At 38.7% G+C, this 26,816-nt stretch overlaps 1 protein-coding gene across 2 annotated transcripts in view; it reads right to left on the bottom strand.

Annotated features, from left to right (window-relative positions):
- Window positions 1-26,816, bottom strand: part of NKAIN2 (sodium/potassium transporting ATPase interacting 2) — a 1,028,170-nt gene that overhangs the window by 20,261 nt on the left and 981,093 nt on the right. For both annotated transcript variants that reach the window (XM_046006830.1, XM_046006829.1), the window contains one exon: window positions 6,821-6,881. In XM_046006830.1, coding sequence (XP_045862786.1) covers window positions 6,821-6,881 — 61 coding nt within the window. The remainder of the gene's footprint in view (window positions 1-6,820; window positions 6,882-26,816) is intronic.

The following is a 26,816-nucleotide window of genomic DNA, read 5'->3' on the forward strand; positions in this document are numbered from 1 at the left end:
GACAGACAATAGGAAGGGAGGGAGGGAAGATGGGAGGGAGGAAGGGAGGGAGGGAGGAAGGGAAGGAAAAAAGGAGGGAGAGGAAAAGGAAGAAAGGGAAGAAGGAAGGAAGACTAGGAGCCATATAATACACTGAAATGTTAATGGAGAAACAGAATTTGAAATTGTGGGGTCATTCTAATTTTGTGTGTGTGTGTGTGTGTGTGTGTGTGTGGTTTGTATTTTCTATATGTTCTGCAGTTAACTTACATTTCTTAATAAACAGGAAGAAACAAATATTTTTTATAAGGGTAGTATTCCTCCCTGCTGCCTCTTCTACCTCCCCCAAAAGTGAGAGTGTGTGTGATTGTGTTCAAAGAATTGCCTTCAAACCCAATGATCCTGATGAACTGATGAAAAATGATCAAAACATACAGAATGGAGTTCAATACACACAAGTGTAGGCCAGCAGCCTTTAGAAGAAAAATCAAACAAAAATAACAGAAAATTATTAGCCTCAGAGAAGTGAATAATTTCCTGTGGTTTGCTTTTCAAATGAACGTTTCTATAAATCGATTGTGACTTTTATCCAAAGGCCACTTGAATTTAGAGAATTCAGGACAGGTTTTTATGCATTTCTGCTTGGTTGGTGGGTTTGTACTTGTGTGTATCTATAAGTTTAAACATCTAGAATTCATTTTTCAATATTTTTTTCAAAACAGGTCCCTTTAGGATATTATTTTTAAATGACATTCTGAATCTTTCTAGGGGTGATTTGAATATTTAGTAACACTTGAAAATATGCGAATCTCTTTTTGAAAAGATAGTGATTACTAAAGAGAAACGGATCCGTTTTCTAGAGGATTGATGTTTCGTTTTAGTTTAACTATTAAATAAAAGGTTTATGAGAAAATATAATAAAAATTGAGAAATCATATGATTTTTTTTTTTCTATTCTGGATTGGTGCTATTTTCCATGGCTGCCTGTCTTCCTTTTAATTGTCACATCTCACAGTGCTAACGAGGCTGAGAGGGAAGTTTTTCATTCTGTCCCTGTAAGTGGACATCCAGCTGTGGGGCAGAGAGCTAGGGATTAGGTGAGAGAGGAGCTACACAGATCATAAAAGGCATTCCAGACTGAGAACCTTGGAACATTTCATTTCTTTCACAGAATATTGTAAAAGAGAACATGTGGGGGAGAATAAAAAGGACTGGAGGTCATAAGGAAAACGCAGCGTGGTTGGCAACATGATACAGGGAAGAGCCTCGCCACAAAGACAGTGCAGCAAGGGTCGCCCGCTCTCCTGGAGAAAGTCTTTCCTCCTAAGAAATATCGCTGCCTTTTCATGAACAAATATATAAAAGTATGTGGCAATGGTTTCCTCACTTGAATAGGGTTCGAGTGTCAAGGCACACCCTCTGGAGCAGGCTCCCAGGTTTTTTTCTGGTGAGAAGCTTCTCATCTGAAGGGAGATGACCCCATGCCAAGGCTCGGGGTCTGACCGGGAACTCCTTAGAGAGCATGGAACCAGGGAGGTGGGAACTAGTTCAGCCTGGAACCTTTTACCCACATGTGTTTGATGGGCTGGGGGCCACTGCTTGCCCCAATCTATGCCCTGTAGGGATGGTCAAAGGTCCGGGAGCCACATGGTGTGTTTGTGTGTGTGTGTGTGTGTGTGTGTGTGTGTGTGTGTGTTTTGATATGGAATGTTGGATCTGAAATCTGTCCCCCCCATTTATATGTTAAAGGCCTAACCCCCCAGTAGGATTGTATTTGGTAGGGCCTTTAAAAGAGGCAATTAATTTTATGTTTTTATTTTTATCTTTTTTTTCTTTAAAGATTTTATTTATTTATTCGACAGACAGAGATCAGAAGTAGGCAGAGAGGCAGGCAGAGAAAGGGGGAAGCAGGCTCCCGGCTGAGGAGAGCGCCTGAGGCGGGGCTGGATCCCAGGACTCTGGGGTCATGACCTGAGCCGAAGGCAGAGGCTTTAACCCACTGAGCCACCCAGGTGCCCCAAGGCAATTAATTTTAAATGAGGCCATATGGGTGGGGCCCTAATCCAGTAGGACTGGTGTCCTTATAAGAAGAAGACACAGGACACCTGGGTGGCTCAGTTGGTTAATGCCTACCTCCGGCTCAGGTCATAATCCCAGGGTCCTGGGATTGAGTCCGTTGTTGGGATTTCCCACTCATAGGGGAATCTGCTTTTTCCTCTGTCCCTCCTCCATGTTTGCACACATGCTCTCTCTCTCTCTCAAATAAATAAATAAAAATCTAAAAAAAAAAGGAAAAAAAAAAAAAGAGGAAGAGACGCCAGGGGTGTGTCCACACAGAGAGATGGTCCTGTGAGGACAGAGTGAGAAGCCAGGACAGAGGCTTAAAGCAAACCTGCCAATAATTTGATCTTGGACTTCTAGCCTCAAGGACTGTGAGAAAATAAATTTGTGTTGTTTAAGCCACCCAGTCTGTGGTATTTTGTTACTGCAGCCCTAGGCGACTACTATACGGGAGGTGGGGGGGGTGCAGAGTGCCCCCCGTCTTCCTGCTCCCAGGAAGCACTCTGCTCCCAGGGCTGCGGCTGTCTCCGGGAAGGCACAGCAGATGGCAGTGCTGTCCTGTGCGTTTGCCCGCTGCCGGCCTGTCAGGCTGTGCCTCTGGCTTCCAGAACTGAAGGGCCGGAGATGTAAACTTCAAGGTCCAGGCTTTTTCACTGGAAACCAAAATACCTTTGTACTAAAGCATATCTACTGATCTTACCTATATATCTCTCATCTCTCTACCTATCTGTTGAGCTGGGCTTCACAAAAGTAAATGAGATCCCGTTTAAAAGGAGATATAAGGAAACAAATTCTCAGGCATTGGGTGTGCCTCTGGTCTAACTCCCTCTAGCTCACTGATGATGGATGGCTATTTCATGCAGTGAAGTGGCAGAGTTTGCTTCTGGAACCTAAACATTTTCCATAGTTCCTTGGAGGCTTCTGGTCCCACAGCTCCCCCGCTCCCCTGGCGACTAAGGCCTCAATATCAAAATGGAACACATAGCTGGTCAGTTCTGTATTGATGTCAAGAATACCTTAGTTTTCCAGTTTCCAAAATTGGGTCCTTATCTCTTGCTCTACTGCCTGTTTTCAGCACAGTTGTAGAACTAATACTGTCCTCTGTTCTTCATGAGGCTCTTAGGAGTGAAAACTTACAATTTGGCAAGCAGGTGGCTAGCACGGCCTCCTGCCAGTCTGCTGCTAACTGAATGTTCCTTTGCAGATCCACAGCAGGTAAGAATGGACACGTCCCGAGCCCCCTTCTCTGTTTACACATACAATCAACTTCTCCCATACTTCAGGCCTTACTTTCTGAGAGCATTTATTCTTTTTTGCCAAGCCAGAATGCTTTTAAGAGATCAAAAGAATTTTCTCTAGAATATGATTACCAAAAATTAGACAGAAATTTCCAACCTGAGGATTTAGGCAGTGTCCACAGGGGACCATACAGACAAATAATGGAAGCAAAAATACAAGGGAACTATCAATCCAAAACATCGTGTTCTACGAATACTCACAATTCACTCCTGTGCGTAAAGGACTATAGTAAATGAACTGGTCGGACACAGAACTGGCCCAAATGAGCATTTCCTCTGGGCTTGTTAGGGGTCCCACAAATATCTAAGATAAGGATCAGTCTTTTTGGGTGTACAAATCAGTCTTTTTGGGTGTAGTTCATGTAAACCACTGAGCAAAAAGACTAAAGTTGAAAAACTTGTTTATGAGGAGTCTACTTGGGACTTGTATTAATAAAGGCAGATAAGGGGCTATGGTTAAAATACACATAACGATGTAAGCACTATTTTTTGGAGTTTTTTGGAAAATAGTTTATTAGGTGCTTGAAATAGAAACCTAACCTTCCAAAAGATATTTGTGACTTCATATCCCCTTGGATTTACATTGCTTTGGCCAAAACTTGACAGAGGTTGGAATTCCCTAAACTGAGTTCCTCAGCCTTCTAATTCTCTGGAATATTAAGATTTCTTATGAAGAAGTATTTTGCGTTCAAATGTCGGGATATTAACTATACTTCTAATTTCTGTAACTTAATGCTTTCACATCAACAAAACGACCATTGGTTATTCCCAAGTCAACCCTGGCTTGCTTAAAACATCTGGAGAATTCAGGTGCCCCCAGACCATCTCCTCTCATAGTCACAGTGAACAAGGGTTCCAACTTAGCTAGCCAACCCTAAACCTGTTGATGCTGCCTTGCCCAGGCCTTTCTGAGGAAACCACAATAAAGGTGCTTGGCCAACAGTTCTGCCCTCTCTCTCTGCCTCATGACCCTTCCCAGTGGCCTTGTATGGTGTGCTGTGTTCTTCCTGGGCAACTGTGAGCATTATAAAACTGTAAAAATCTTTCTAGTTTCTTGCTTTGATTTGCATCTGGTCTCACACAAGTAGTATGGTTAAAACAACATTGTGGATTAGGAAAAATCAAACATACTTTACCACAAAGCCCTCGGAGTTGTTAATATGTAAATACGCATCCTACATTTTTAGTATCAAACTTACTTGGCTTTGGAATCTTTCTGAGCAGTATATCTTATGGAACTGGCATGTCTGGGATCCCCTCTGGGAGTTACTCTTCTGGAGAGATACTGATTATCTGTCCAGGAGATGTTGTGTGTCAGTATTTTCTGAAGATGAAAATGCACTGATATCATTGTGAAATGAAATCAAACATTATAGTTTAAGGAAAGCTCAATTCCCATATGAAATTTGGACTTGCCCTTCACCAAGGAGTTGGCACAAAGACACAAAATGATAATATTTGAATGAACTCACATAGGTTGTAGAGTCCATATATTTTAGAATGCATACATCTATTACCCTTCCTAATCTTTGAATAAGGCTTTTGTGCATAAGACAAGTGCTTGTGAGATATCTTCTCATGTGCCTTCATTAGGCATCTTATCTTGACCTGTCTAAACAGAACCAGTTGTCCCATCCCCATTCTACTTTCCTCAAATGGCATTTCCATTTATCCATTCATTCTTACCAGAAACCCAGGAATCTGTCAGTCCTTCTCTTACATAGTATGCATTCATCACCAAGGAACTACTTCCTTTTAGCATGTTTCTTACCAAATCTAGCTGCTCCATCTCTAATACAGAGATGTCCAAACCTTCATCATCTAGTATCTGTCATTTTCATGATGTCCTAACTAGACTCCCTTTCCCGCATCTTGTCTCTCATCAAAGACTTTCTTTCATATTGATACCAATGTGATTTTTCTAAAGCACATTCCTGATTATGTTATTCTTTTTTCATAAACTACCTGCCAGTTGATTTGCCGTCATGCTATGCAAAAGTCCAAAGTCCTTCCCCTGGCATGACCGTTTGTCTACTGACTCACTCGTGCTCTCTTTTCCAATCTTCTCAGGACATACAGATACAACTCAGTCATATTAATCTGGCAGCTCTGCCCCTGACATGGCAGGCTGTGATGTGTCGTGGTACTTTATCATCTTTTGCCTCAGATCACCTTACTCTTATCGGTGACCCAACAATATCTATTCATCTTTGAAGATCACACTCAAAAGTGTCTTTTTCAATGAAACCATTCCTGGTCCCTGTCTCATCTCCCCACAATATACACTCTACAGAGTTTTGTTATACTTACATGTTACATATTTGTTTTTCCCTACTAGATGGTAAATTCCTAGAGGTAAAAGCTTGTGTATTACTAATCTTAAAATTTCCAAAGCCTGACATAACACTTGACATATTGAAGAGTGTTACACAAATGCTGTTTTTAGTGACAGGACCATCATTTCTTTTAACACACAAAATAACAAACTATGTGCTGTGTATTCCCGATTTTACATCATGTATTACTGTGATTGAAAAAGTACCTCCTCTAAATTAATCACCGATACTGCTTCCTCCTTTCTAGTATGATTGGAAAGTGAAGAAGAAACACATATTTCTCTTTGGAATTTTTCCTTAAATTTTCCTTTACAGAGCAATAGATCTCATCCTTTGTCTTGAAATTCCAATCATTATGAATATTTTTGGAAACCACAAAAAAGAAAAAAGATGCCCAGCTCTGATTTTTTCCTCAGAGTAAATATAGCTGCCTAGGCAACTATCCATGATAGTACCATGAGCATAGAAGTATTTTTCCAGTCCTCCCATTTCAGATCCTTAGCGGGGCCAGGAAGATTGTTTAGAAGATTCAAACACAATGGAACCACTTGGAGGCTTGGAAGAGGGTATCTAAACTCTGGATTAACCAATAGGCCTCAATGCTGAGACTCTGACAGAGAGTTACAGCTATTTGCATCAAATTGTAGGAACAGAATGGAAATATGAACATTTGGTTTCCTGAAAACACATTTCTTGAATTAATCTGAAGTCAGTTCTTGAAAATTTTAGGAACTATTCCAAATTGTTGACTGCTGAGAATTTTAGTCCTAGGTTGAAACTGATTAGGTATCAATACTCATTAAGGGTTTATAAAAAGAAAGCAGTCAAATTAACCACACTTAAAACCCATTTCCATCTTCAATTTCCCCTCTTTATTCTCTACTAGAATTATTATAAGAGAAACGCTTCTTTTAAAAATACCTTTAATGAAATGAAAGTAACATGTTTTCAAAATGGGTGCTTCTCCATTTTTTCAATATGCTGGATCTTTTATGAAAACACTTTAGTCCGATGGATACAAAAGGCTTATTCCCTGTTCCAAAGATGTGTTGGAGGATATTGTCTGAGAAGTAGGAAGGCTAGGTAGGAGGCAGTAAAGGAGATGCTTTGAACTTGAAAGAAACAGAATAGGGCTTTAATACTTACAGCTGTCTTCTTCTTCAGTTATACATTTCACAACATAACAGGCGTAGATGAACCCTGCCAGCTGAAACAAAACAAAGATGCTTTAGACAGGAGGCAAAGGCAGCAGGACTGGACCTCCCTGGGGGAGTGGTTTTCCAAAGGCAGGCAGTTGGTGACTAGCTAGATACAGTGCTCCAAAATGATGGTCCCTCATACTGAATCTTGACTCTGTTGTGGATTCTTGATTCAAGTGATGTCTATCTTCCTTGTAAATCTGCACATCGCTCCTTTTTCTCTGAGCTGCGTTTATGTGTAAGATTTGTTAACTGCCAGGCAATCTAAAACAAGTTATTTTAGGTACAGGAGAAAAAGTTATGGTCATTTATTAATGGAATAACATTTGCACTTGTGCCAATCAACTTCTAATTAACTTTTGTTAGCCAAGAGCCTTAGATCCTAAAATTGGACTCTCACTGACTATTAGAAAAATGTTTTGAGGGATAAATACTAAGATTTTGTGGTATGCTGCATGGATGCTTTGTAAGTAAGAAAAGCCCTTATTTAGACCTGTACCAGGAACCAGAGCATATGAAACACAATTAGGATGACATGTTACAGAGGAGCAATGGGGTGGATACCTGTAGCTAAGACCTATGACGATGCGTTGTATTTGGGATGGCACATATCACATCATCCTTTCGGAAACATTCTGCACAAAGGTCCCTATGGTCGGAGAAGTCCTTGCTCACTGAAATTCTTAAGGAGCGCAGCGAAGTTCTTTGATATCTAGCCCCTCAGATGGAGTGGTTTTGTATTTCTTCATATCATTGTAATATTTATTTAGTGAAATTATGAGTGCTGGTGAAAATATGAAAACTTATATCATTTCCAGATAGTGGCATTTTTCCCGAAAATATTCTTGTTTGGGGGAATCCTTAAAGGATGGAACAGTGATGAAGATTATCCTCAATGACATTTCAGAAAAGCATTGATCTGGCTAACTGACCATGTATGTCAATAGTTGGGACACTATTTGGCATGGGGAAGGGAACATCAGGAAATCCTGCAGTCTTCCAGCAGGAAGCTAAGGTAGGGCAAGAGGTGCTGTGAGAAGCCTAATGAAGTTGTCTTTCGTTTGCTCACAGAGATCTCTCTGGAAGATGTGAGTGGAACAATTTAAGCCAGAGGGTTAGCTAATAGGTATTTAATGAGCGTAGTATTGTCTGGAGACAAAGAGGGGTCCGGTTAAAAGAGAAACTTTAGAAAATCCCTAATATTGGATTTGATGGAGAAAAGCATATTCTGGCAGATTCTAGCTTTCTTCTGAAGAGAACCAACTTGAGATAAAACAGTGGTGACCCTGCTTGAGAGAGAAATGGATGAGGAAGAAGACCCCTGCAAAATAATTTTCAAGGGCTTTTGTTTCCACATCCTGGCTGAGTGGAAATGTGTACTCCTGTCCTTTTCCGCCCCCTGAATGTAGTTTCTGAAGCAGTACACATAATGGAGAGCTACATAAGAAACCACTAATATATTAAGTTAGTTTTCTTTAAAAAAAAAACCAAAAAAACCAAACATATCTTAGAAAAATCATCAAATCAGCATTTTTCTCTTTAAATTATATGTTGTTATGGGCAATAAAAAAGTGGCAGTAAGAACTCTTTCCTTATAGGAGAGAATCATCAGGATTGTTGTTTTTACAGGCTCATGTTTAGAGGACAAGGTGGAATTAGAGATTTGGCTTCAGCTAAGGTTTTGTTTGACCAAACAAAATGACATAGTAATTTGAAATTTTCATAGGTATTGGAAAAATAGGCAATACTAACACTTCTTAATCTTTGATCCACCAGGATCCATGAAAATGCTCTAATCATGGAGTGAGTTGGTCCCATGGGTACTCTGTCTCTAGTGTTTGCATCTGACTGTGGCTAGTTAAAGAGGCTGTGGTTTTGGTTAAATCCCCTGGGTACTGCCTTTGCAGCTTCTTTCCTTCCTCTGCTGGAAGTCCTGACCATCCTTGGCTAAATGCTCTCCATTTATCAATAATTTATCTCTTCTTTTCAGTTTTAAATACTTACTACTTGAATTATCTATGAGGCAACCTTTTTCCAGTCACAAACTTTTCTTTTGATTTTCACTCATCACTTCATTACTTCTAAATGAAAGTCTAGGTAGAGAGCCTTGATAAATTCTGAGATTCAGGGCCAATAAATTTAAACTTCTCATTAAAGTGTCACTAGATCCTGGATTATTAAGTGTACTAGTCTCCCAGAATGCAGCCAGGCACTGTATTCTGCTTACTAGTGATCTTTTAATTGTGTTGGGTTGCATTCTTTAACTATCAGGGGAGCTCCTTTGATATAAAAGTAAATCCTGCAGCATTTCATTACAAAAGCTTGCTGATTAAGAGAACTTTAGCTTTTAAATTGGTCACCTCTAAATACAAATGGAAATTAGTTTCCCCCAAATTAATCAAGACTCATAAGCCTTTGTTATCTTACTTTTCCTATACCACAGAAATTTATAATTTAATTTTTACTCCATAGCAATTTATAAAGTTTACCTACAGAAAGAGACTCAAATCATTTGTAACAACTTTGAATGCTTCTTATAATGTGCAACTCCTATAATTGCTATGTGGGCTGCAAAGACAAACTAAGCCAGAGTTTCTCAACCTTGGCACCATTGACATCTGGGTTGGGTAATACTTTCTTGTAGGGTTTGTTGTGAATTATAGGATGCTTAAGCAGTAACAGCCTACAATCAATCCAGTTGACAACTGAGACAATCACAAATGTCTGCAGACATTGCCACGTGTCCCTTAAAGGACGAAATTTCCCCAAGTTAGAGCCACTGTTTTAGATGCAGTCCTATCTTCAAGGAATTTGCAATCCTGTGGCTGGTATATGCATATAATTATAATGTGAGGTAGATTAAGATAAGTGTTATGAGGGAGACAATTGAATGCGCACTTAGAGACAAACAGTAAACTGCACATTTTCATGCATTAGCTCATTAATTCCCACAACCACCATTGGAAGAACGTCATATGTATTGTTGTAGGGGAGAGATAATGGATCTTGCTTTTCTGGAGTATGTTCATCAAGTAGGAGAGGTGTGGGTTGTGTTCAGAGAAAAGCCTGTAGTTGGATCTGAGAATTTGGGGATCCCATACTAGAGCAATGGAAATAGAGGCTGGGAAGGCAGATTAGGGCTATGACTGGAGGGCCTTGGGTATGTATTAAATTGCAAATCTAACTATGTCATTTTCTACACACTACACTTAAGAAGCACCTCATCTTCATGGATAAAGAAGATGTGACACATAGATATATTATATATAGGGGCGCCTGGGTGGCTCAGTGGTTTAAGCCGCTGCCTTTGGCTCAGGTCATGATCTCAGGGTCCTGGGATGGAGTCCCACATAGGGCTCTCTGCTTGGCAGGGAGCCTGCTTCCCTCTCACTCTCTCTGCCTGCCTCTCTGCCTACTTGTGATCTCTCTCTGTCAAATAAATAAATAAAAATCTTAAAAAAAAGATATATTATATATATAATATACACACACATACATACACACACACATACATACATGTCACACATGTAAGGGAGAATTACTGAGCCATCAAGAAGAACAAAATCTTGTCATTTGCAACAACGTGGATGAAACTAGAAGGTATTATACTAAGTGAAATAAGTTAATCAGAGAAAGACAAACAACATATGATTTCACTCAAATGTGGAATTAAGAAACAAACAGATGAACATAGGAGAAGGGAAGGAAAAAATAAAAGAAGATGAAAATGGAAAGGGGTGCAAATCATAAGAGACTCTTAACTCTAGGAAACAAACTGAGGGTTGCTGGAGGGGAGGTGGGTGGGGGGATGGGGTAACTGGGTGATGGGTATTAAGGGGGGCACTTGATGAAATGAGCACTGGGTGTTATATGCAACTGACGAATCACTGAACTCTACCCCTGAAACTAATAACCCGGTATATATTAACTAAATTGAATTTAAATAAAAAAAATTTTAAAACCTCATGCACTTCAAAAAGATTAAAAGGGTATGATTAAAAGGGTATGCTTAACCTTAAAAATAGAGAAAGAAGCACCTCATCTTCTACTCATAAAGTAGAAAAATTTTCATGGAATAGAAATCCTTCCTAATATGATCCTTAGCTACCTTCCTAGCCTCATTTCCCACTACTCCTAGTCTTGGACTTGGTGCCAATAGTAAGTAAGCTGTTGGTAGTCTGCCAATCTACATGAGGTGGTTTCATTCTGTTCTTTAATTCATTAACCCACTCTGCCAACACAGCGAATGCTTGCCCTATACCTCCCTGCCATCCCTACTCACCCTGGCATCGCTGAGTCACTCTAACTTATCCTTTAAGACTGAATTAAAGTATGGTGTCACCCAAGAACAGGCAATCCATTCCCAGGATAGGTTGCAGGGTTGGCATTGTGGAAACAAGAGCTTGAGAGATGGGAGAGCTTTGAGAGGGAATAATGAGGGGAAAGGCAAAGATGTCTTTCAAGCAGAACTCAGGAAAACTCTGGAAGATGTGGATTATGCTTAGGGAGGAGCAAGCTGCCTGGTTTAGAAGACTTTGGGCAATGGGAAGACAATAATGGTGCCCAAGTTATAGAAAAGTGATCCATGTTGTCAAAGCAGATCCAAGTACATGGAATTAAAATAAAATTGTTTTTTTTTTTAATTTAAAGATAATTAGAATAATAATGAAAGATACAACTGGTGTTATATTAGGCAAACATACAACTGTCCACTTATTTTAAAAAAATGAAATATTCCAGTTGTTTTAGTCTTTGGCATTCAAAGCAGAGCTAAGCCTAAATCTATTTTTTTAGTCATCTTTTCACCTTGATATATCTAATATGATTTGTTCATTTCTAATTCACCTGATAGGGAATTCATATCATCTTGATATCATTACTCACTGAAAGGAAATCATATTTTCTCTCTATAACTAATCAGATTAAAATTCTTTTTTGTATCTGCAAACCAAATTATGATTGCATGTCCCAGAAACTCACTTAGAAGATAATAGATAAGAGGAAACCAAAGCCTTTTGGTAAGTATTTAAAAAGATTCAATTGTAGTAATTGAAAATGTAACAACCTTAGTGTTTAATATACTATCTTCTGGATTTCTCTTTCCAGGAAGTTGGAGTACACATAGTTGTCCCTAACTCTCCCAATAACTACAACTGAAAAAACCAAGAAATTTTATGTATAACGAACATAGGAAGATTCTGAAAAGTGGAATGAATGTAGACTGGCCAGGAATCTTAAGAGCCAAGGAACAACATGGGAATGAGTTCCCTATATTTCTTTCTTTTTATATATAGCAGACCTGGAGCTGAAGAAATTCACGACTCAGAAATCCCAACACGCACACATCTAACAACTCTAATAAAAGCCAAAGGACCAGGAAAGGAACAGCCTAGTAAGACAAAATTTTAAGACAATAATAGCTCTTCTTTAGTCAACACCATGGAAAAATCTGTATCCCTTTCCTCAACCACAGCCACGAAGAGTCGAGGGCTGACTCCTCCCATCACCACGCTGGAGTGTCTGAGATGTCAGGCAAAAAGCTAGTCTTGCTTTCCTGTCAGGAAGGAGTAAGACCCTCTCCCTAGCACCAGGTAGAGACCACAGGTGAATCTAGAATTCTAGCCTCACTCTGTAGTAAGGAGGTACACCTCCCGTGAAAAACCCTCCTCAGGGAGTGTCAGGGAGATCTAGTGGAGAATCAGGATTTTCACTAATGCTCAGCATTAAGGAAGGCAATCCTCTGCCTCCATGGTGTTAGACAAAGTAATCTGGGAGCAGTAACAAGGCACTGATACCCCTCCCAGCCATAGAGATCAGTGAAGGCCACGTGGGGAGCAGGAGTTTCCACTGTCTCCTGCCTTAATGAGAGGCCCTTCCCTACTTTGGTTTCAAAGAAGGTTGAGTGGAGAACCCGGACTTCTATCCCACTTGGGAGTAATGAGTGTGCATCCCTCCTTCCCCTGCCAAAGCAGTATCAGAAGAACCCAGCTAAAACAGGAAATTTAAGAAAGACCTAGAGTCTCAAAACATAATATCCCAAATGTCCAGGTTTTGATTTAAAAGTACTCAACATGCTAATAAGGAGGATCTCAAACTGAGTGAAAAAAGACAATCAGTGGAAGATAACATAGAGCTGGATGATGGAGATGTTAGAATTACCTGTCTGACAAATATTTTAAAGTAGCTATCATAAAAATGCTTCGATAAGCAATTATGAACACATCTGAAATAAATTTAAATCACAGTCTCAGCAAAGAAACAGAAGACCTAAAGAAGAACCAAATTGAAAATTTAGAGCTGAAAAATATGCAATAACAAAAATAATACCAGAACAACTCAACTCCAGAATGGAAAGGAACCCATGAACTTGAAGATATCTGATGTGGACAAGAGAGAAAAAAGGAGATTGAAAAAAAAAATGAACAGAGTTTCAGGGACCCTTGAGATTATAATAAAACAGCTCACATTTGTATTATTGAAGTCCTGAAATAAAAGTGAAAGAAAGCATACTGAAAAAGTACTAAAAAGAATAGTGGGCAAAAACTTCATAAATTTGACAAAAGATGTGAAGTTACATGTTCAAGAAGCTGAGTGAAGCCCAAACGGGATAAACAAAAGAGATTCACACCAAACAAGACACATGACAGTCAAAATTTGAAAAATCAGAGACAAAAATCTTGAAAGCAGAAAGACGGAAATATTTATGTACACTGTTCTGAAAAAACAGCTTGTGGGTTGTTTTTTTTTTAACAACTAAACATACAACTACAATACAACCCTGCAATTGCATTCCTGGCCATTTACCGCAAAAGAATGAAGACATGTTCACACGAACAACTGTACACTAATGTCTATAACAGCTTTATCCATAACAGACAAAAACTGGACACAATCCAGATGTCCTTCAGTGGGTGAATATTTAGACTAACAGTGGTGTGTCTGCATCATGGACTATTCCTTAGCAGTAAAAGGAAGGTACTACTGATGTATGTAGCAACTTGTATGAATTTCCATAGAATTATGCTGAGTGAAAAAAAATCCCCAAAAGGTTATATATTACATGTATGATTCCATTTATATAACATTCTTGGCATGACAAAATATAGGAATGGAGAAGAGATTAGTCCTTACCAGGACTAAGTTAGGTGGGAGTCACAGAGAAGTGGACGTGGTCATAAAGAGGCAGCTGGAAGGATCCTTTTGGTCACAGCAGTTCATCACCCTGACTGTATCAACACTACTACACTCATAGTGATACCCTATAGTTTTGCAAGATGTTACCATGGGGGGAAACTGGGTAGATGGTATACAGGCTCTCTCTGCATTATTTCACATAATTGTAATCTGTAATTATCTCACAGTGAAAAGTCTAATTAAGTACTGTATTTTAGGCAACTATTATTTATGGTAAAAAATATTTGTAATATAATTTCTAAATTTGCAAATATATGTAAACATGGTAGGAATATTTGTTTTCTTAAGTACAGAGACGCATTTTAATTCGAGCCCTTAGACCAACAGAGAAGTCTACAATAGTTTTTAATGTTGATACTGTATAGAATCACTATTTAACACTCTTTTTGGCCTGGGGTTGCAGATGGGAGGTAGGGAACACTACATTTTTATTTGCAATTATCTCTTTCTCAAATAAGTTAGTTTTATATTTCATTTATATCGAATCATCTATTTTTTTCTGAGTTCATAATTCAGATGCTATAAGCCCATGCTTTTGTAATATGAATTTGAAGGAAGGATATTATGCCCTCACAAAATATACTTTTAAGTTGCAAATGATTTTACTTGCTCTTTTGTATCTTACTCCATTTACATAATTTAAGATTGCTTCAGCAAAGGATTCTAATATGATTATATCAGTGTTATTAATGAAGGTCTTTTATATGAAATATTTTTTATGTGGGCTGGTGTATCATCTATCTTGTCCACCAGATGATTCTTATCCCATACTATTCCACTGACTGGACTGTTAGAAAGCTTGTTGCAAATTTTCTTTGCTATGGATAATCCAGGTGCAGTTATCAACCTACAATAACTCATGGAGGATTGCCTTTAGGGCTATTGTGAATGTTCACAGCCTACTGAGTCAGAAAAGCTTTTCAGAGGATCAGAAACATATCTTAATACCAGCCTTTAGGTATTGTGCCGCATCATCAAGCATGACTGTATTAAACACTTTTTAAAAGATTAAATAAAAGTAGACGCACATGCAAACTTGTATTATCTACTTAAGGCTGGGAAATGGACTGAACCAAATGCCAATGCTGGCTTAACCAGTAATTCCCATTATAAACTGGCCTCTGGAGACTGGAAGATTTCTTCAGGTCCAACTTACCCAAAAGTTATCTGAGTTCAAGTGAGTCCAAATGGATTAGTAAAGTTGGCAGAGCAAAAGATATTCAGATGGGGTCGGAGACAACTAATAAAATTCAAATGTCATGATGGTTAATACTGCTTTCAGAGTTTAAATATCAAATTAGTTTTAAAAAACTGTATTGAGAGCAATAGTTCAACTGTTCTCTACATATGCTATTTGGGAGGTGATCAAAGAAACACTGTCTGATGCCATAGAGCTGGCACAAGATGCCTTCAGTTGGTAGGAGCCATAACAAGAACTCCTTAACCAAAGCTGTTCATTGAAAATAACTGGTGTTGGGGCGCCTGGGTGGCTCAGTGGGTTAAGCCGCTGCCTTCAGTTCAGGTCATGATCTCAGGGTCCTGGGATCGAGTCCCGCATCAGGCTCTCCGCTCAGTGGGGAGCCTGCTTCCCTCTCTCTCTCTCTCTCTGCCTGCCTCTTTGTCTACTTGTGATCTCTCTCTGTCAAATAAATAAATAAAATCTTAAAAAAAAAAAAAGAAAATAACTGGTGTTATGTCACATCCCTAAAAGTAATACATTACAATGTTAATTATATCTCAGTTAAAAAGAAGAAAGTGATTGGGAAATGCAAAAAGCAACCTATCAACAACACCCTACTATTTCAAAAGTAAAACTAAGTTTATGTGAAATTAGATTACATAATTACATAATTATAAATAAGATTATATAATAAAATAGGGACCCTGATTTATTCTAATGTAGGATTTGGGAAAGAAAATGTGGTTTTAAAATGTTCTGTAAAATAGAAACATTTAATATTGTCCACCAAAAAAAAAAAAAAAAAAAAAAAGAAATTAAGTACACAATTTCTTTGTGAGAAAATGGTTTGGATAGCATAATTTTTGCTCAGATAATAGGGAACTGAACAAAATTAATGATACAAATAAGACATATGCAGAAATAAATGAGCCCAACTTAGGTATGTCAACATTGGCAGACAAAGCTAACAATGTTCACTGTATTTCACTGGAGGGAGCAAGCTGCTCCAGTGATGAAGATAGGAATACACGGCCAGATTCTTCTGAAGAGAGGAGAAATGAATTGTAATATTCGTTGCAAAAATAACCTCTTTTAAAAAGGCGCTAAAACTATGTTAACATTTTTTTTCTTTTTTAGCGGGGCTAGATTAGAAGGAAAATGTAGAATATATAATGCACCTTGTCCTGCAGCACATATTACAATATTATATATCAAGAAATCATAAATGACATCATGAGATTATCTATCTACCTCTCTCTCTATATATTATATCTATATAGAGAGAGACTATAACTGAAATAATACATCACATCATAGATTATATATATCTATATTATATATTATATATGGAGACTATACACTGGATCTGAGTCTGATTAAAGACCTGGACCCTGAAAAGAGCAATGATAAAGAGATCAGTTTAAAATTGAGGGCCAGTTCCAATGAGCATGCTTTAGGCTCTCACCTTAAGTCCTGATCTATAGGATATTTTAAAACTCTTTTTTTTTTTAAAGATTTTATTTATTTGACAAAGAGAGAGAGAGAGGAGAGAGAGAGCACAAGCAGGGAGAGTGTCAGGCAGAGGGAGAAACAGGCTCTCCTGCAGAGCAGGGAGCCCTACGTGGGGCTTGATCCCAGGATTCTGGGATCATGACCTGAGCTGAAAGGCAGTCACTTAACCAACTGAGCCAACCAGGCACCCCTAAAAATTCTTGAGGAAGGACAACAACGATGTAATGATCAAAGTTTGTCATTAATGGAGGATGCCTATACAAGTAGTGTGGTCCTAGCTTATCTGAAGAAAAGACTTTATTTAGAACTAGAGAGGCAAATAGCCCCACTTCCTTCTGGTTTTCTCCTCAAAATGCTGACAGTGTTCAATGCTGGTACCATAAATAAGAGAAATACCCAACGGAATTATAACCATACTGTGATGGGAGACAGAGAAATGAGACAGGATAAGAAAACTTCCTGGATCATAGAAAGTTCTCAGTAAACTTTGTGATGATGATGACACAGAATTCCCAATGCAAGCTAATGGTTGACTGCTTCCTAGAAACATCACTGAGGACCAGACGACCTCTGTGGTCACTTCACCTCAGAGATTTTAAAATGAAGTAATGAGTAAATTATCATTGTTTAGAAATAACGATTTAGAAATTGCAAGTGCATTCAGAGGTCTCTTATGCAAATAAGCTGTTAAATTAGTATTTGTCAAAGGACAAAATGAACACATCCACTCATGCTTGAGTAGTAAATATTCTCTATTTTTTCTTGTTAAAGTAACTGATGAAATACAGTGGGCCATTTAATGTTTTGGGAATAGAGAACAAAAAAAATTTATCTTTGGTTTCTAAGATTCTGTCTTGTTCACATTTCTCAAGGAATCTGGGGTCATCTAGGATCTTTAGAATAATACAGATATATGTAGGTACAAGGCTTAAGTAGAAGTCATTCCTTCCAATTTCATCTGATGATACTAAAGGAGATCCCACTGGAGACCTTTCCGGAATTGACCCAGTTGTCACTAACCAGTTAAAAGGTAACTTCCATTTAGGTGTTTTGTTACAGAAACAGGGGCTGAGTCAAGAAATATAACTGAAAATCATGAATCTCATTAGGCAAACTATAAATCAGACCTCAAGCGCCTTGCCGGCCCTATGTGAGTTTTCGCACGGCCAGCTGGGATATCCCTATGGCTTGGAAGCCAATGCTACATTCTCAAATTATACAAGAAATCCTTGGCCCAGGCTGACTGGCCATGTGGTGGGATGTAGGAAAGAGTTAATGTTAACTAACTTTGACAAATATTCATAAGGCATTTTTTTTTCTTTTGGTAGATAACAAGTGTCAGAAGAGATTGCTAAATGACAAACTCACCATTATCAAAAATAATTTAGTGGTTAATGTTACAGAAAAATGATGTCAACAAGAACAGAGCTCTCACTGTACTAAGAAAGGAAAAAATGAAAAAGAAAATATCAGAATATATTAGCAAGAGAGAAAAGTTGCTTCAAAATGTTATGGTGGGGCGCCTGGGTGGCTCAGTGGGTTAAACCTCTGCCTTCAGCTCAGGTCATGATCTCAGGGTCCTGGGATCGAGCCCCACATCGAGCTCTCTGCTCAGCAGGGAGCCTGCTTCCCCCCCTCTCTCTACTTGCCTCTCTATCTACTTGTGATCTATCTCTATATATCAAATAAATAAAATCTAAAAAAAATGTTATGGTAAACTTAGATGTATTATTTGGAGTATGAAAATATAGTTAAAAGGGAAACTTAGGGGCGCCTGGGTGGCTCAGTGGGTTGAGCCGCTGCCTTCGGCTCGGGTCATGATCTGGGGGTCCTGGGATCGAGTCCCGCATCTGGCTCTCTGCTCAGCGGGGAGCCTGCTTCCCTCTCTCTCTCTCTGCCTGCCTCTCTGTCTACTTGTGATCTCTCTCTGTCAAATAAATAAATAAAATCTTTAAAAAAAAAGGGAAACTTAGAGCAATTGGTCCATTTACCATGACATCTGTGGGAATAAACTTTATGCTCTATGAAAAGGTATTTTATGTAGCATTCAGTGGAGCTTGTTTCTAAAGCAAAGTACTTGCAACACAAGGCAGGAGAAGTTGAGTGAGAGTGAAGGTAGTAAGAGCAAAAGAACCCCAAGAAGAATAAGATATGGATTGGGGAAGACACAATTTTGAAGACCAGTTTTTTTCCCCAAAGCAATTTTAAAAGGCACAAAACTGAATCAAACTGTTACTTTTTTTTTTTGAAGATTTATTTATTTATTTATTTGACAGAGAGAGATCACAAGTAGGCAGAGAGGCAGGCAGAGAGAGAGGAGGAAGCAGGCTCCTTGTGGAGCAGAGAGCCCGATGCGGGGCTCGATCCCAGGACCCTGAGATCATGACCTGAGCTGAAGGCAGCGGCTTAAACCACTGAGCACCAAGACACCCCCAAACTGTTACTTTTAAAAGGCCCATCAACTCTATCCATGTGCAGCAATATAATCTAGTTGGATCGAATAAATTTGGTATCAGAACTTGGCTATGATTGGTGTTCTTCACTGACCCCTTTTTCCTTTCCATCTGAATTACCTCCTCAACAGAAATTCTAGATTATCTTCTTTCTATGTAAGTCATAGCCAATATGAGGGTGCCAGACACTGTATCAACTACCTCGGACTGAAACGATTTCATTAATTTCTGGTAACAGAATTATTACCATTTGGGAACATATAAACTAGAAAAACTGTAAGTGTATTTTGTTTCTAATTTTTATGTGTTTAAACCTCAAAACAACCAATCATCTAATGAATCCTCATATCGCAGGAAGTAGGAAAGGAAAGGCTAGTGATTAATTTTCAAGGTAACAGCTAGCGTTTTTGGAGCGTGCACCATATTCCGAGCATATGCTAATATCTTTACGACTATTGTCCGACCATTCTTTCCAGAACCAAGGAAAGACCTTTATCCCCACCCATGATTTACAAATGAGAAAAACAAGGCTACAGAAATTAGTTGATGTCCCAAGATTAAAAGATAGAAGAGGACTTGAATTCATGTCTACAAAACTGAAATCTTCTATTGTCCGCTCTTACACAGGATTGCTAACTTCTCCAACAGGCAAAACTGACAACATTATCCAGTGAAGGGAACACAGATTCTAAGAATCAGAGTAAATTCACATTTAGGAAAACAATTCCTAAAATTAAGTTCACCTAAGTTTCCAAGTTGGAAATTTGGACGTAGAGGATAGTACTGAGCTTTGGATTGGCAGATCTTGGAAATCAGCAAGGAACAAACTGGCTGAGCTACCAGATGAACCACAGAAGGGTTTAATGCCACTCATGGGAAACCTGTAGTGTGCAGGAGCACTGGAGTTTCCCTCCCACTCATTTAATTACCATTTCAGTTCTCTTTCATTTGTTCCAACTCATCATGAGTTTATCGTTCTCCTCTGAATAGTTAGTATGTGTTTCTAAACAGAAGCCCAGAATGGGCCTCAAATATCAGAAGTATATTGGTGAGGCACTAATTACCTTCAGTTTACTACTGGTGATACTATAAATAAAGCTCCCTTAAACAGTTTCTACAAATCTTTTGTGAACATGTATTTTTATTATTCTCTTAAAGAAATACTACAGTGGAATTCCTGGGTCAATTGCAGGGTAGAAGCCTGGTGACTGGAACTGGTCTGAGTCTTTGGAAATAATTAGCAGAGAGTATAAACTGGCTTCTTCAGGAATATAGACTGCTATGAGGCGCCTGGGTGGCTCAGTGGGTTAAGCCTCTGCCTACGGCTCAGGTCATGATCTCAGGGTCCTGGGATTGAGCCCCACATCGGGCTCTCTGCTCAGCAGGGAGCCTGCTTCCCCCTCTCCCTCTGCCTGCCTCTCTGCCTACTTGTGATCTCTCACTTTCTGTCAAATAAATAAATAAATAATCTTAAAAAAAGAATATAGACTGCTATAATCCAAATTTTAGTTTTATTAATTTTTTTGGTATGTTTGTACAACGTGATTATTTTCCCAACATCTCCATTATACTCGTAACTTTAGTAAAGTCTTGCTATGCATTGTTATATGTATAGTACTTTGGGGAACTGAAGGAATCAAGGTGACAGTGTACAGAGATGAGATACAAAAAGATAATTGAGAATTCAGTTGAAAGAGTGGAGTTAAGGGCATCAAGAAAGTCTCCCGCCCCCAAATCCTCAAGTGATATTGCAGAATACAGTGCATATAGGATGGGAGTTTGGGCTTTCTTTTAATACCTCAAAATAAGTTGATCCCAGTAGATTGGAAGACTTTCAGTGGAAACTGTATAAGCATTATGCCCACACTTAGTAGGCTCTCAAAAATTAACTAGTTCCTGTTTCCACCTAGTTCTGATCTTATCTCTTGGGCAAACTCATTTAAATAATTATACTTTAAATATTTCACAATTCAGTAATGATAGGAAGATGTTTCATATAGTTTGCTGGTCAATGTGAAGATAACAATGTGAAATCATAACTATGAACATACTTTGAACTCCTAGGAGAAACATCATATTTTTTAATCATTCTCCTCATCTCTAAATGTTCATCAGACTTAGACTGGTTTTAGCCATTCCCTTAAGAAGGAAGACAGTCTTTTTATTTCTTTTTTAGTCCTCATTTTGCAGTGATCATCTCAAGTGGTTTCTGTTTCTTTCCTCCATTCTTCTTTGTCTTCATCTTCGTCTTTGTCTTTGTCTTTAAACATTAAGGATGTAGAAGTTGTGAACTGTCAGCTAAATTAGAATTTTTATGAAAACAGCTTCTAAAGTTGAAGTGGGGTTTAGAATTATGCCCCCTCCATTTAAAAGCCTTTTGAAAGATATTTATTCTTTATTAGTAAATTTCATTCACATTTCTTAACTCTAACTTCCTCGACTTAAGTCAAGCTAATTCTATCTGGATTATCAATTCTTATTTTCGTCCTGTAATTATTATATAATTAACATTTTCTCATTATACACTTTTCAAAAACTATCAAGGAGAGTACACACCGTTGATGACTTCATTAAAGAAGCAAGAAGAGAAGGGAAAATAAAAGAGAGAGGAAAGGATTTGATAAGTTTGTAAAGATATGAGAAGAAAAGATTGCTGAGAATGGTCCCCATGCAGGGATTAATTGTTTAATTTATTATTTTAAAATTGTGATCCAGATGCTGTAAAACCAAGTTTTCATTTTTTAAATTCAGCATATTAGTATTTACACTGACTTGTAGTTTTCCTCCACTCCAGGAAAATATGTGTTCCATCCCATTATTTTTTTGTTACATTTGAAAAGATACAAAGGGGCACACTCTTCATGACCACAACATCAGAAATCGGAGGGAGAGAAAGTGTTCTGCTTTTTTCTTGTTTTTAAAGATGCCACCGTTATCAGCTCTATCTCCCAGAAAAGTGAGGCTTGATGACAATGTATCTCCTCACTTAGCCTTAATGACTTCAAAAGTGTTGAAACCTCATTACTGAATGTCATCACTGGGTGCATGTGTGTGCGTGCATGAGTGTGTGTGTGAATGTGGGTTTTAAGACAGGAAGAAATACTGCGTAAGAGAGTACATTCTGTTGATTTTCATGATCTTTTATGAAGTTTGACTGAATTCTTTTAATATTAGCCTAGCCTGCTTTTGCAGATCAGTTTTCTAAGATTAAGACCGTTTAGAGATGTTTTTTCTATACCTGACATCTGCTCTCCATCTCAGAACTCCCCATCTGGAATACATACGATTCCTTCTAAATCTCCTTCTTCAGAGAGCTGATCCCCAGCTACTTGCAACTTTATTTTCCCTGTCATATACTGTATTCAATCTTTACAGCTTCCTGAAAAGCAGGTAGACTTCGCAGTTCATCATCTCCGATGAACACACTCAATCTGAGAGTCCCGGTGAATCATAATAATTAACATTTATATGGTACTCCTTCTGTGCAAGACACTGTTCATATGTAAAGTCTATTATCCTCACACTTTATGAGGTGGCTGTAATTATTATGCTGTCCTTATAGATGAGGAATTTGTGGTATAGAGAAGTTCAAGTTCAATGACTTCTTTCAGGTCATGGGCCAGTTAGTCGTAGAGCTAGGGTTCAATCCCAGGCTGGCTCCAGAATCCATGCTTTTTATGAGGCTGTGCTGCCAGCTCAGCCCAGAACCCCAAAGGCTGACTTCTCCCTGGTACTGTGGATTTTTAGACCATCCACCTCATGGACTAAAATTTATCCCTTGAATTATAGCTGTTTAGGAAAGTAAACACAAATAAATACCAAAAAGCATAATTTCTTTCTTGGCTTTAATATTATTTATTCATTAAAATCCTGTATAAAAAATACATTCCCTTATAAATTTTGAGGCAATTAAAAAATTTGGCCACATGACAGTATATTTCCTTGATTATACTTTATTTTGCAGAGGTAAACATTTTAGGCCCGTATCAACTATTTCTACGTATTATTGACATCTAATGGAAACCTAAGCCTTTAACCTAAATTGTACATCTATGAGTAAGATAAAATAAACTATAACAAAGATGAAATATAGACAACCAATATAAAAAAGGAACTTTTAATTTTTCTAAAGGTAAAATAACTGAGAAAAAACTACTCGGCACAAAAATACTTGAATTATTGTCAGTATGGATTGCCGTAATTTGAAACTTGATACTGTAGTTATTGTTAGGGAAATAAAAACTGTAAACCACAGTTTTATCACTTAGAAAATATAGTATAATAGAAAGATGTCATAAAAATGGAGATGTATAATAACATATTCAGGCTGTATTAAAATTAAACTACAGGGCTATCATAGAGATAAAATGTATAGCCCCATCCTCAGGAGCTCACACTATTTGGGAAGGCAAGGGAACACACGCACACGCACTATCACTACAACTTGAGTCAGGTAGAATACAAAATCGCAATGGTGGTGCATTTTTTTATTACTTTTTCATGGCAGTCATTCCTTTTCCCACTGTCAGGGGGTGAACTGAGTGATTAAAAGGCAGGTGAAAAGGAGGTGAAACAATCCATTTCCTATTCCCAGTTCATCTAGCCTAGAATTCCTGCTCTTGTCTCAAGTCAATAATGTCAGTCTCAAGTACAGTGTCTTTGGTAAAAATTGAGTGAAGGGTACAAGAAAGCCCAGGACACTGCCATTATCAGAAAGAATTCATGATATTCTGTTGGGGAGAAATATGATGTTCATAGTTATACAAAAATATCTGTGGAAGATTCATGAACAATTTAGACAAACTAGGTTTTATCATTTCTCACAGGATGGACTGAGTGTGAACAGAGATCTCCGCACTTTGTTTCAGGACCCCACATCCTCAAACACAAACTGCAAGTGGAGTCAAAAGGATGAGAGTTGATTTCCTTCTCTGCCAGAGACGCTAACTTCAGTCACAAGCAGCAGAGTATTGAAGTTGGCACAGCAAGCGGGGCACCCTCACATTCTGGAACCCTCCTAGGCTAGACCACTTCAGATTTCTGTTTTGGTCCCCTTGGCCCTGACTCTTTACACGCTCTTGGTACTTTAGGAGCTTGACTTCTGTAAGGGAACAGAAATGTTCAGGATAGTAAAAGAAAAAAAAAATCTTTATTTCAACTAAACTGGTGTCAAGAGGGTTCTGAAGCTGCCCAGTGTAATCACCCTGACTGGTACAGTTTGGTTCCTCACAGTGTTATCACAGCTAAGATGGCAGGGTCACCGCTCAAGCTGAATGAAAGACTGAAGCCACAGGCATTTTCCCACTTCAGAGATAATGTTCTCTTGTGCTCACATGGAATTACAATACATTCTTTCACGATAACCTGCAGTTTTACCTGTATACAACTACATTCTTGTCGAAGAGCTTTTGGGGAAAATGAAATAGGATTAAACAAATAATGTAATGTTCTCTGGAGGTCAAAACTTCCTAAATAATTCAGAACTGGAATATACTATTTGGAGATGACTTCAGTGTATAATGTAGGTTTTTAATCGGTTCTATCAACTTCTTAGGTAAAATGATTAATCCAGTGGGTGAAAACAGAAGTTCCTTTGAGGAGATTAAAGGCTGGCTCTGTCCCAAGAAAGCTGCAAATGAGGGTTCAGAATGATTGGGCTCAATTAGCCTCCTGGGAGAGTGGCAGATGAGAGCTCACTTCTGAGTTTCACTTTCTCTCAAAAATTTTCTGAATACTTACTCTTGCCTTTACTATTCAGCCCATTGAATACTTAATATTCTAAAATCTTGTAGTTAGAAGAGGTGAAACATTTTCCTTCATGGAAGCAAGGAATGTGCTCAAATTATTTGATTATCAAATATTGACTGAGTCCCTTCCATATGCTGGGTCCAAGCATAGTGGGAACACAAAGAATCGAGGGTTCAGGAAATCAAACCTTTCTCTTTTCTGTCCCCTCTAGAATTGGAAACTCTATGTTAAAAAATTATCACCAGATTCCTTGGCAGTATCTTTGAGCTCCATATTGTGTTACCAACTGCCCACCTGACATCTCCCCTTTGGTGTCTTAGTAGACACTGCAAACTTACCATGTCAAATGAGACTTCTGCTCTTCTCCCTAACACTTGAGTGCACCCACAGCCTGTCTGTTTCAGGTGATGACAGTGCTATCCTTCCAGATGTTAAATCCCAAGCCTGTGGACCCATCCCTGGTCTTCTTTCATGCCACAGAACCAACCTGTCGGGAAACTGCTGTAGGACTGCCTTCAAAGGATTTCCAGAATATGACCACTTTCACCACAGGGTCTCCCAGATCCAAGTTGCCATCTCTCTCACCTGGATTGCAGCCATAACTTCCTAACTCATCCCTCCACTTCCAACTATTTCCCCTCCACCTGTAACCTACGGACACCACAGCAGCCAGCTTGATTATTTAAGAATGTAAATTAGATCCTTTGTTCAAACCCTCTCTAGTGTTCCAGTTTACTCAGAGTAAAGGCCAAAGTCATTGCAGTGGCTCCCAAATATGTCTCCCCATTAACTCTCTGACCCGATCCTGACCTCTTGACCTCCTCACTCATTCTTCTTTAACCCCCATGAGTTTTCTTGCTATTACTTGAACAAACAGACCCATGGCAGCCTTAGACACTAGATATTCTCTCTGTACCTCTTTCCAGTTTTGTTGAAAAGTTATCTTCTTAATGAAGCTTATCTTGACTACTCTATTTTAAATCGCTTCTTCCTTGGCCTCTTAACCCTCTCACCGCTGTCTGTGAGTTTGCCACAGTAATTTCTTCTGATTTGTAAATAAGTCCTTTTTATTCCATTTCTGAGGTTAATTGTGTGATTGATTTGGGTTATTTTGGCACTAGTAGTCTGGATAAAAATTTCCATCTCTGTTCCCTTTGGGGAGACTGAATATAAATTATCATTTGGTTCTAGTACTCTGCTCAGAGAAAACACCCCGAAATTTCTTCCATATTCAAACTTACCCCCAACCTTGTTCATGCTGAAGGCCTAGGTCCCACTTCCATTCTAGTCTTCATCCTTCAAGGCTGATTCTTCCACTCTGGTTTAGATGCTACATCCTCCTGCTTCTTTTCTCATCAATTATCATTACCTCCAACTCTACCCTTAAATGTTCCCGTTCTACTGATCTTTTCCACTCCAAAAACAAAAACACTAAGTTACTTATAAGCCTTCCATTGACCTCTCTTTCTCTTCTTCTTCCACCCCCCACCCCTTCCTACTTACGCCAAGCGTTTTGAAGGCTCATTCTATCTCTCGCATTGCACAATCCAGAGCCATCAGGTTGCCACTTTCTCTTCTCCATTTAAACTGTTCAAAGACGATATCCAACGATTTTCAGGATGCTAAGCCCATGGACAGTGTTTACACCTTATTTTACTTGCCTTGGCTTTAGTCCACTACTGTTAAAAAACTCCCAGAGTCTTAAAATTCTCACTTCACCCTCTGTTTTAGTGAAAACAGCCCCCACCCCACCATGTGTCAATACATTTCAGTCCCCTTTCCAGGTACCGTTTTTGAAACAGAACTACTAGGTAATTAGGATCCCACAGTTGTCTCCCAGCCCCTCTTCGCTGGGC

This window comes from Meles meles, chromosome 5, assembly GCF_922984935.1.
Source record: "Meles meles chromosome 5, mMelMel3.1 paternal haplotype, whole genome shotgun sequence".
NCBI classification, from domain to species: Eukaryota; Metazoa; Chordata; class Mammalia; order Carnivora; family Mustelidae; genus Meles; species Meles meles.